Here is a 12,414-nt window from a genome sequence, read left to right as displayed (position 1 = left end):
TGTTGACAGGTATTTTCTCTAGAAAACATCTTCGTATTGTGATGCAAAATTCAAGTCTAAGTAAATCCCACCTTTATGTTAGAGCATGATTTATTGTTAACTAAAAATAATGAGGCTGTGCCTGGCAATATAAGCCCTGTGGCTTGGACTTCGCAGGAGCTCTCAGAGGGCCTGTGCATCCGGGCTGTCCCCTTAGCCGTCAGCATCGGGGCTGTCCCCTTGGCCAACAGTCTCTGCTCCACGTCTAACTCCAGTCCCGGGACAGGGTCTGGCTAGCTCTGGGAAGGGGGGCGTTTCTCTGCCAAGCGCAGGCTGGCTCCGTGGCCCTGCCCGCCTGACTCACCTTGCAGCCCAGCAGCACCTGGTCGCAGTACAGCGCCACCTTCTCGTCCCGCCACATGCCCCGCATGGGGGACGTGCAGACGGCGGGCAGCGGCTGAGCCTCCTCCGCGTCCTCTTCGGGCGCAGAGAGCAGGGGCTCCTCGTCCTCCTCTTCCTCCTCCTCGTCCTCGGCCGCCCGGCCCGCGGCCTCGGCCTGCGACGCGGGCGGGAGCTGCAGCCGCCGCCGGGCCGCCTCCCGGCTGGCCTTGCCCTTCACCGGGCGGGGCGAGGCCACCACCGACCGCACCGGGGACGCGGCGGCGTCCTTCAGGGTGGCCACGGCCCCGGGCGACGCGCAGGCAGCCTTCTTGCCTAGCCTGCCGGGGCTGATGTTGCGGACCGAGTCCTCAGGCCCGCCAGCCCTGGACCCCGACGCCATCCCCGCGGCACCCCGGGCCAGCTGCAGCCGTTAGCCGCGCTTCCCGCGCTGGGCCGCGCCGGCCGGTGGGCGCGGGCGCCGGGGCCGCAACGGGCGCGGGCGCTCGAGGGCCGCGCCTGCACGAGCCGGGCATCGGGGACCGCCGTCCCCAGCCCGCTGGACGCCGCGAGGCGCGCGGGCGCCGGGCAACTGCGGGCCGCAGGGAGCGCGCAGCCGGGGACAGTGTTGCGCCCCCGCCTCGCGCGACCCACAGCGGCCGGGTTCCCACCCACCCTCGCGCTCAGACCCTCCAGCCCCAGATTCCCTGCCCGCGCCGGTAATTCTTAGGGTCACACATGTTTCCGGGTGCTGGTGTCACCCTCCCTCCAAGTGCCCTGACCTAACCGATGCGCCGCCTCCCACTCCGCACACACCTAGCTGCACAAGCGCGACCTGAATGAAAACTGCCTTTATACTGGGAGGCGATTGTGGCCGGAACCTTCTGGTTGTTGCTAGACTAGACGCCAGTGAGAGCTCCAGCCCACCTCGGCTTCCCTGCCTCTGTCCACATGGTTCCCAAATAAGGTTTCCCTTCCACGTGAAGCACAAGGCCCGCTTTTCGTCAGGACGTAGTGATGCCACGCAGGACAAGTTCGTCTGTTTTCTTGTCTCCGTTGAGCTGCTCAAAAATTCTCACGTGAAATATTGTTATGTAACTGTTAAACTTGGACCCAGACTTCCAGCTGGGAATAATGTGTGCGAACCATAGACATTTTCACAGTGAAAGTCTGCCCAGGATAGCATATTTCAGAAAACGACAGAGACCACTCGTCTCTGGTATGTTACCCTCGAACGCACAGGGAGCCAACTGGAGCAGTCTGGCCATGAAACACAGCTCTGGGCTGAGAACAACCCAACCCCCGAGAATGCTGGGAAGACACCTGAGCACCTTCTCAGTCATCTGGAAGGACACGGGGTCAAACTCGAAGTTTATTTTGAGGGAAACATTAATATTAATATCATGTTGCTGTAGTTCAGTGAATAACTACAAACTGGGTCATGTGTTGACTCTAAATTTATTCCTTTTGTCAGGAGTCCTGAACTTTCTTTAAAATTATACCTAACTATATAGATTTCACTCACCAAAACTAAGATCTATTACTCTAGTGTTTCTTCACACATAGTTTGTTTTGGGGGCTGGGGATGTTGCTCAGCCTCAAAATGCTTGCCTAGCATGCCCCAAACCCTGGGTTCAATCCCTGGTACTGCCAAAAAAAAAAAAAAAAAAAAAAATTAATTAATTTCTACTTTTATTAACAATAAAATTCCCAGCTGGGCTGAGTTTTGAGTTTTAAAAGAGAATTCCATGTAAGGCATCTAAGGCAGAGGCAAAATGGGGGGTAAAGTAGGGTAAACATTCCAGGCAGAGGGTAATTAGTGGTTTTATAGAGAACTGAAAGAACTTTGTCTAGGTGGATTGGTATAACTGAACTAGCGTAGGGAGAACAAAGTGGGACAAAAACTAAGGTTGGCAGGCTATGCAAACGCTGGATCACAAGGGTCATACATATGATGTTAAAGAAGTTTCATTCTAAGGCAGGTGTGGCACATGCCTATAATCCCAGTGGCAGGAGAGGCTGAGGCAAGAGAATTCCAAGTTCAAAACCAACCTCAGGAATTTAGCAAAACCCTAGGCAACTTAGTGAGACCCTGTCTCTTAATTAAAAAATAAAAAATCTTTGCCACTCATACTTCAGATAGAGCACTAACTTCCAGAATATATAAAGAACTCAAAAAACTCTACACCAAGAATACAAATAACCCAATCAACAAATGGACTAAAGATATGAACAGACACTTCACAGAAGAAGATCTACAAGCAATCAGCAAACATATGAAACACCTTTAGTAACAAGAGAAATGCAAATAAAAACTACACTAAGATTCCATCTCACCCCAATTTGAATGGCAATTATCAAGAATACAAGCAACAATAGGTGTTGGAGAGGATGTAGGGAAAAAGGTACACTCATACATTGCTGATGGGGCTGGAAATTAGTGCAGCCACTCTGGAAAGCAGTGTGGAGATTCCTTAGAAAACTTGGAATGGAACCACCATTTGACCCAGCTATCCCACTCCTTGGCCTATACCCAAAGGACTTAAAATCAACATACTACAGAGATACAGCCACAACAATGTTCATAGCTGCTCAATTCACAATAGCCAGATTGTGGAACCAACCTAGATGCCCCTCTTTTGATGAATGGATAAAGAAACTGTGGTATATATATACCATGGAATATTACTCAGTCATAAAGAATAATAAAATTATGGCATTTGCAGGCAAATGGATGAAATTGGAGAATATCATGCCGAGTGAGATAAGCCAATCTCAAAAATCCAAAGGACGAATGATCTCACTGATAAGCGTATGATGACACATATAGGGGGTGGGAAGGGGCAAGAATGGAGGAAGGAGGAACTCTATAGAGGGATAAGAGGGGTGGGGGGTGGGGGGGAGAAAAAAAATAACAGAATGAATCAAAAACTATTACCCTAGGTAAATGTATGATTACACAAATGGTATGCCTCTACTTCATGTACAAACAGAGAAACAAGATGTACCCAATTTGTTTACAATAAAAATGAAATAAAATAAATAAATAAATAAAAGGGCTGGGATGTGACTCAGTGGTTAAGTGGCCCTGTGTTCAATCCTTGGCACCAAAAAAACAAAAACAAAACACAAATTCTAGCCATATTGATAAACTCCCCTATCCAACGCTGTGTTCCACTTCCTGCTCCATTCCTCTGGGGATCCATTCTCATATAAACCTGCCCAGCTCCGGCCAGTACATATTGACCAGTCCATTCCGTTTATAGTCCTTTTCCCTCCTTAGCCAACCTGGCAGTTCCCTGACTGTCTTGACCTTCTTTATCAGAATGGTGGCCAGAGGTAGATCTTCAGGCATAATGGCATGTGGTCTTCAGAGGCAGCTGCCTATGCATCACCTTTAAGCCTAGGGGGTATTAACATCTTGGGGGAGAAATGAGCTCAGTGGGTTCAGGGAATCTAAGGACTGGATATTTTCAAGTGCATCAATCAAGATGTCCCCAGTCCATCTGAGTATCCATTCCTTCCCCATCAGAACCTGACTTTGGTGTAGCAGTCCTGCTCGGGCTCATCCTTTCCTGAAACAATGTTTTCCATCTAAAAACCCAGACCTGGTTTTATTCCCGCCTTTAGCAGGAAACAGTTTATTATGTGTTAAAATGGAAATCTTCTGACTTTTCCCTTTAAATTGGTGGTTAATCTCTTCAACCTTCTTTTGTTTTTGCTAGTGAATCAGTAAGACCCAGCAAGAGCCATTTGATTTCATAATCCTTATAGCAACAGCTACTCCCACAAAATGTTTCACACTCCTGAGACACTACAGCACCTGCACAATCCCGTCCCTTTCACTAACCATGAAGATTTTAACATCTACACCTGCATGTATTCTACTGACAAATGACAGCATCCTCATTGACAGCTGGCTACAAGGTGGTCCAGCTCCAAAATATAATCTACTTCCATACCAACTGTCTTAGGATGAGTTTCCCAGGAAACAGACTCTGAAGCAATGATTTGCAAAAAGGATTTGGAGGAGTGCTTTTGAGAATCTCACCTGCAAAGGAACAAGAGATAGGAATGGGCAAAAGAGCTGTTTGAGTTATTTATGAGTGTGAAGCATTTGTAACAGTTCTTGGGCATTCTCACTGGGAGCTCTGAACTGGAATGACTCTTGGGAGTTACCCTACACTAGGTTCAGGAGTAGGTTTTTGCATCTTTACACCTGCCTGTCCTTAGGTGTGGGCTGCCTGCCGGGAAGATGAGTAACCTTGTGTGGCAGCTCCCATTGGCCAAAGGCTCCTCCAGAGAGGGACTGTGCAGTCTTTAGCAATCTACCCTCCCAGTAGCTGGGAAAGCGAATGTCTTGGTTCTAAAAAGGCTAGGGCATCACACCGCTCTATGCAGTTATCAGAACTGGGACAAAAGAGAGAATAGAACTCAACAAAAAGTACATTTATGCTGACTTAGCATCTGAGCTCCTGGCCTAGGAGCCTTTGAGACTTCTGTCTGGAAGCCAATTCATTTTAGCTTTGGATATTGACAGAAAATTAGGCCACTATGCTAGGCTGGGAAGTGTTAGTCCCCCTATCCCTTAGGTTGGGGCTCAAGCAAATCAAGGATGGAGACATGCAAAGAACTCGCAAAGATGAATGAATGTCCTGATAGCTGGTCTCCTTTGGATTCGTGTCTTTGAACTTTCTTTTCCTTCAGTGCTTTCTCTCAGTTCATTTCCTTACTGAAATCATATTGTATCCTTATATCAAAAGCAGGAACTCTGGCCAGCCAGCCTGGGATCAGTGACCTATGATGTAACCATAAAGTTTCTTCTCTCTAAGGCCTTGGTTTCCTTGCCTGTAAAATGGCCGTGTTGTGCTAATGAGGTTTGTGTATACTTGATGTCCAGCATGGTTCCTTGTGGGAAGCCGTTCTTATTTAGCAGAATCAGGCTAGTTTGAGCCATGCGACATAGAGGCCTGACTGCTAGGAACTGCTGGGAAGTATGTGGCGCTCCCGGGAGTGGTTCCCTGTCTCCTTCTGGAATTTTCACCCTAAGCGGATGGCTCCCCTAACTCCACCCCATCCTGTCCATCACAGAAGCAGCTCCTCTGGGTCCTTGCCCCCTTTTACCTGCATATTATAAATAAAGGAGAGTTGGGCGACTGGGTTGTTGTAAAGAGGCCAGAGCTGGTATGGCGGGACCCGTCACACCCGCTCTCTCAAAAACAGAGTATTGGCTCCAGTGTGTTTATTGAGTAGGTAAGTTTTTGGGTAATAGAAAAACCGCCAACATCCTCCTCTCTCAGTTAACCCTTTCCTCCTCCATGCGGGACAGAGAGGACCCGGAGAGTTCCTGACATTTGATAGGAATGCCACCAGAGCAACCCTCCCATCTGATTAGTGATTCTAATGAGCAAAGCCTCCATGCTAAAGGATGACAGATTTTCTCTATATTGGCATGGGGCGGGATTCATCTCTTTTTCCTTAGCAGTTTCCCCTTGTATTAGCTCTTCCTTGCCATTCAGGTGGAAGATGCAGGAGCTTGCTAGTTGCATGGGGCTTAGGTGGAAATGACAGGCTGCTGCTGACCTTGTGCGGGCATTAGGGCTCAGACTGGCTTGAGAGCAACAGGAGATTCTTGAGTCCCTGCAGCCATGGGATAGTTTCCACATTGGATTTTGTAGTCAAAACCTCCTGGTCTGGCCTTGTTTCTCACAAGGATCTTGACCGGGATGCTGTGTAATCGCTGAGTTGAATGGAAGAATTCTAAGGCTCTGGGCCTCTTCATCTCTTGTTTTCAGGGATCTGACCCATGGTCCCCCCTTGCTCCCCCTTTGCTGGTGCTGTTTTCTTCACATGGATGCCCTTCCTGTGTGTCTTCACCTGTTAAAATTCTTCTGGACCAACTTCCAATGTGTGGCCCTAATCAAAACTAACCATTCCCTCCTGTATGTTCTCAGAGTGCTTTCTGCACAATATTAGAGCACACTGGGAACACTTCTGCTACCGTGACATTCATATTTTTTATCCCTAATACTTAATACAATACTTGGCATCTAACTAGTGAGAGTTTTAAGCACTACATAGCAATAAGGGCACAAGAAGTACCAGAAGTTCTTTTCCAGCTTTCGGACTGAAATGTGCATCTGTCCTCCTCCGCATCATGTTGTGACCTTCTTGACACCGGGATCAAGTTCTGCTCAGGGCTGCCCCATCCCAGGGTCTCAACCCATGTATGCAAAATTCTACAGATCAGTGCGAATATTTGTCAGCTCTTATTATTTGGGGGGAGGTGAGGTATTGGTTAAATCCACAGACTGTCTGCAACATAGAGATAATCCAAGTTACAAAAGTTATTTAAAAATCAGAACTCATTATTGTTTATCAGAAAACCATTTCTGATGAAAACTTCCTTTCTTCCTGGTTCACTGTAAAGCAAAAAGCAGGCTTGTAAATTCTTTCCACCCTGCAGTTCCCTATGAATATGTAACTCTTCAAGATCTTTTTTTCTTTTATAAGGAAATAGTAAAACTCTGATAAGTAATAACAGCTGGTCCTATAAAAAACAAACAACCAACCAAACAAACAAAAAAACCCTAAAGAAACAACTGAATGAGTCTGACATTTCAGAGATCTACCCAGATGCAGAATTTCCTTATTATAGGGTCCCAGGGTCAGGAGTGAAGCAGATCCACTTGATGTGGATGTAGCAGGGACTGGTGTGTAGTGTAACCAGATCTGGAATTGGGGGAATATTCTGGAGAGCTGGCGCTGGGCCTGGAGGGATACCTCTCCTTTTGTCCTGTGAGGACCAGAATTAAGGGGAACTGAAGGATTCTACCAACAATAGGCTTGAGTGTCCACAGAGGAGAAAGGGGAACAGTTATTTAATTTACAGGTATGAATCGAGCACCTACTCTGCTGATATGGTATTTGGTGCTGGTGATAGAGCAAAACACAAAATTCTCTGAGCTTGCCTTCCTATTGGGGAGACAGATAACAATTTTTTAAAACCCATAAAATTGTGTAGAAAATGGAAACATATGCCACCCCAAAACTTGAATATTTATAGCAACATTATTAATAATAACCCCCAAAGAAAAAGAACCTAAATGCCCATCAACTGACAGATTGGTAAAATGTGGTAGTCATACAACAGGATATAATTTAGTTGTAAAAAGGAATATTGATTCGTTCTACAACATGGACAAACCTTGAAAACGTGTCAAGTAAAAGAAGTCAGTCACAAATGCCCACATACATGTAATTCCATTTATATGAAATGTCCAGAATAGACAAACCAAAATAGATCAGTGGTCACCTAGGGGTGTACGGGTAGTGACAGGGGAGGAGGGACAGAGTGTGGGAAGAATTGGGAGCAGATTGCTAATGGGCCCAGGGTTTCTTTTTGGGGTGATTAGAATATACTATGTTTTTTGTGGTGCTAGATTGTGAAAACTGGAACACATTGAGTTGTATGCCTTAGGTCTCAATTGGAAAAGTTGGATTACAGTATTGTTAAATGGTGCTTCGTGCCATGGAGAATGATAAAAATGTAGAGGGGGGGATGGAGCAGAGCAGGCATGGGGGGTGCTTGGCGGAGGGGTGGGGGCTGGGAATAACAATTTTTACAGAGAGTAGGGAGGGAAGTTCTCACCCACAGGGGACATTTCGAAGGAAGATCTGAAGGAATTGCAAGGAAACTCTTGGTCTTTGACAGGTCCAAGCAAATTTTTTTTTCCAATCAGCAAATGATTCCCAAAGGGCAGTTCAGCTATCAGGGCTCCAGGTAAATCTGGAGTATTTACAGTTCTGTAAAGTAACACCAGCTAATGCCTTATTTTCATCTTTTTGTGGCAAAGATCTAAAGGAGACTACTAACATTGTCTAGAAAACCCTAAATGAGTATGCCTGAAGATTCAGGAGTTTTCAATTTTTTTATGATGAAGATTGGGTTTTTATTATTTTGGAGGTGCACACCAGAGGATGCTGTGAATTGTAGTTGTATTCATTTATTTCTCTGTTTCCTCAATTGAACAGACAAACTAGTATTAACAGACATTCCAGCCAGCAATTTATTCTCTAATAATTTATTTTGCTTTCTTGGGACACTATTTTTTTTTTCTCCTCCCCTATTCTTTGACGTTAACCTTGTAAATAACTCCATGTTGGTAAGCAGAGGGCTCAGTTCACTGCCGCGTGTATTCCTGGCTTTGGCCAGAGGAGGGCACCAGAGAGCTGCGGCTGGCGCGGCCGGATCCCCAAGGGCTGGGCGGGGTCTGAGGCTTTCCAGGGACAAGTTGGGACGCATCTCTCTAAGGTCTAACTTTTCCTTAACTTCCAACCTTATGTTCTGCTGAGTCTTCAGCCTTTAACGATGTGTGTCAACTTGTTTTGTCGTTTGCTTTTGTTTTTAGCTCTTTTTGAGGTCAATACAGGATTTTAATTTTACTTCACATTAAAAAAAAAGAAAGAAAGAAAAGAATCTCCGTGCAGGTTTAAGGGCACAAGAGCTTCCCTGCAGAGAGGCAGTAGAGGGTATGGACGAGGCACAACCTCAAACCTCTAACCAAAGCCATCTGGTAAAAAGCGAACGACCCAAGCTTAATAACCAGCAGGAATCTTGCACTTCGGTCTCCATGGCAAGGGACATAAAGATGACTGGACAGCAGCTTACTAGCCTACTATTTGAAAAGAGAATAAAAATCGAATAATAGGGCAAGCACTTAACATTTACAGCAACCGGTGGTGCAGAGTGCAAGATATTTAACAGGTGCTCACCATACTGTTGGTACAAGTGGAAACTGTTAGAAGCCCTTAGGAGGGAAGTTTGGCAAAAACTTTCAAAATATTTAACTTCAATCCATCAATCCCACCTCTAGAAATCAGTTCCCCAGAAATGCTGGTACATGTGCACAAACATATTATTTACAATGATTATAATAGTGATGCTATGTGCCAGGCGTTTTACACAGGTTGACTTTAATTCTAAGACAAACCCAGCAGTCCCCATTTTATGGGTGAGAAAACTGAGGCACAGATACGTGAGGTCACATTTGTGAAGTTGTAAAGCCAGGATGCAAATCCAGGCAGTCTGATTCCAAAGTTCATTCTCTTATGAAGAAAGTTCATGCTATGAAGCACAGGTATTTATTGTAACATTATTTATAATGATCTAAACTGGAAGCAACCTATCTCTTTTGCTACTGGAATAAATGATCAATGATATGATTAAGGTGAAATTAATCTAGGATACACTGACTCGGAAAGAGCCCCCAAAGACATGTTCTAGGGAAATGGCAGAGGGGGGCAATTTTTGGAATAATACTTATAATCCCATTTGTCTTTTTAAATATTACACATTTGAATTTGGACATACATGGCAAAAAAGAGAAGAAGGATGAAAGGAAAAACAGACATCAAACTTATCAGCTGCAATCTTTGCAAAGGAGAGGTAGTGTTGGGGCAGAGGTGGTTGTAAAAGGGAACTTCATATTTTACCTTATAGAATTCTGTATTATTTAAAACATTTTAATGTAAAATATGTGTTAATCTTCACTCATTGTGACAAAATACCTGAGCTAACCAGCTTAAAAGTAGGACAGATTTGTTTCGGCTCATGGTTTCAGAGCAAGTAGACCAGGACTCCCTGGTCCCAGGGCGGGTGGTGAGGCAGAGCATCATGGTGGAAGGTCATGGCTGGGAAAACTGCTGGTCTCCTGGCAGCTGGGAAGCAAAGAGGGCGAGAAGGGCCTGGGATCCCAAGTCTCCTCCCAGAGCATGCCCCCAGTGACCTGGCTTCCTCACCCTGCGGGCCCCCTCCTAGCGGTCTCCCCCAGTAGAGCCACTGGGGACCATTTGGGGGACATTTAAGTCCAAACCATAACATTCATATTTACGTACAACTTCTGGACTTTTTAAAAACAGGCGTATCCTTTTAAAAAGTGATGAGTAAAAATAGAAAGGAATCTTTCTTTTTTTGCTACCTGGGATTAAACCCAGGGTTACTTAACCACTTGAGCCACATCCCCAGCCATTTTTTTTTTTTTTTTTAAGAAACAGGGCCTCATTGCATTGCTTAACGTCTTGCTAAGTTGCTGAGGCTGGCTTTGAACTTACGATCCTCCTGCCTCAGCCTCCCCAGCCTCTGGGATTACAGGGATGCACCATCACGCCCTGGTTAGAAGTGAATCGTGAGCAGTATGATCAATTCCTTCAAATTATGAAAGAGGAAACTGAGGTATTATAAGTGAAATGGAGTGTGCTTGGTTGTTCAAGCAGGGCTGAGTGAAGATAGAGCCTGTGGCTCTGGCTCCAGTTCTTCCTGTTTCATCATGTTGTCCTTCATCCTTTTGAAACTCCCCAAAATGAGTCATACATGTCTTAAGGTGATTTCACAGTTACACTTTAGTTCATAGATTTCATAATTGTATGACCTTTTAAAAAGTTTTGGAAGAACTTGATACTAGTCATTCATTCAACAAACACTAAATCAAATAATTAAATAGGACTAAGTAGGTGCTGACTGTTCTATACTAGGTACTGTGCAGGACCCTGAAAATATAATGTTGATCATATAAACACAATTTATATATTTAATTTATTTTATATATTTAATTTAATTTGTATATTTAATAACTAAAGAAAACACAATAGGAAGTCATATATGCTAAAAGAAAATGCATGGCAAAATTAACAGTTATTATCTCAGGAGTTTTAGGAAGTTTTGCATGGTTCTTTACATATTTCCAAATTTGCTTTTTTTAAAAAAAAAATCTTATATTTGCATACATTTCACAATCAGAAAATTATATTTTAAAGAATCAAGTAGTAGCCTTTGTCTAAGCTAGGAAGTCTGTTGAATTATATGGAAAGGGAGGAGGGTCATTCTACCCTGGGAAATGAAGTGTTTCCTGGAGGGAAGAAGCCTTAGGCAAACTCTTCCATTCCTGATGTTGAGTCAGAGGACCACGGAATTCCCGGAAAAAAGGCTTCCCAGAGGGCACATGGAAGCGGGAGACCTCTTTTGTCCCATTATTAGGGAGTACTAGACTAGTACATTTTAGGGCAAAGGATTCTGGGAGCCAGTGCAGGCTAGCAGTTTAGCTGCCAGGCTTTGGAGACAGACTGTATCGTTGCGGAGCCCTCTTTTAGCTCTGCAGCCTCAGAGGTCTATCTGTCTTCCTGAACTTCAATTTCGCCATCCATATCTGGGAATAATAATAGGACTTACATCACTGGTTAGTTGGGAGAATTAAATGAGATAATGTGTGTAAAGAGTTTAAAATCGTGTCTGGCACATCGGGGTGCTTTGTTTATTCTACCTTCTGTTTGGGTCAGCAGCAGAGCTGAATTCTCACTCCCACCCCCTCTACATAGTCCACATACATAGATGGACCCACTGAAAACACAGGCAGTACCATAGAAAACATCTTTAGGGCTGTCTCAGGCAATCAGGTTGTAGGTCTAACAACTCGACTAAAAGTGAAGCAACTCTGCATATGAAAACATAAAAGTACATTTTAAAATGATATGTTAGAAGCCAGGTGTCGGGTGTGCACCTGTAATCCTGGTGACTTGGGAGGCTGAGGCAGGAGGATTGCAAGTTCCTGACAGCCTCAACAATCTAGCAAAGCCCTAAGTAACTTAGCAAGACTCTGTTTCAAAAGACAAAATGAAAAGGACTAGAGATATAACTCAGTGGTAAAGTGCACCTGGGTTCGATTCCCAGCACCCCCACCCACCCTGTAAGAAACAGATTTGCACTACATTCTTTAGACTTCCTCTATGCCCCTAGAAATCGGTCTTCATGTTTTACTATATTAGTTGTCTCCCTTATCCAAACCCTTGAAAATGGCCTATCACAGAGGTTGGGGAGACTGAAGAAAATTGTCCTGACGCAATGTAAGAAGGCTTGGTCCTGGGCCAGGGCTCCCTAGTAAGAGAAGGCACAGGTGCTGCCCGGACATGTGACCAGTGGAGTTTTCCAGCCTCAGGAGACACCTCGGCTTGGATGGTGAGGACAGCCACAACCCCCACAGCGACTGAACCCTCACTCCTGTC

At 45.0% G+C, this 12,414-nt stretch overlaps 1 protein-coding gene across 1 annotated transcript in view; it reads right to left on the bottom strand.

Moving 5' to 3' along the window:
- Window positions 1-867, bottom strand: part of Shcbp1l (SHC binding and spindle associated 1 like) — a 52,685-nt gene extending 51,818 nt beyond the window's left edge. The window contains exon 1 of the mRNA XM_047520899.1: window positions 344-867. Coding sequence (XP_047376855.1) covers window positions 344-760 — 417 coding nt within the window. The 5' untranslated portion in view covers window positions 761-867. The remainder of the gene's footprint in view (window positions 1-343) is intronic.
- Window positions 868-12,414: the final 11,547 nt, after the last annotated feature.

The sequence above is a fragment of the Sciurus carolinensis genome, chromosome 12 (genome assembly GCF_902686445.1).
Source record: "Sciurus carolinensis chromosome 12, mSciCar1.2, whole genome shotgun sequence".
Classification (NCBI taxonomy): Eukaryota; Metazoa; Chordata; class Mammalia; order Rodentia; family Sciuridae; genus Sciurus; species Sciurus carolinensis.
Note: the sequence above shows the minus strand (reverse complement) of the source record. Positions and strands in the feature narration are given on the sequence as shown.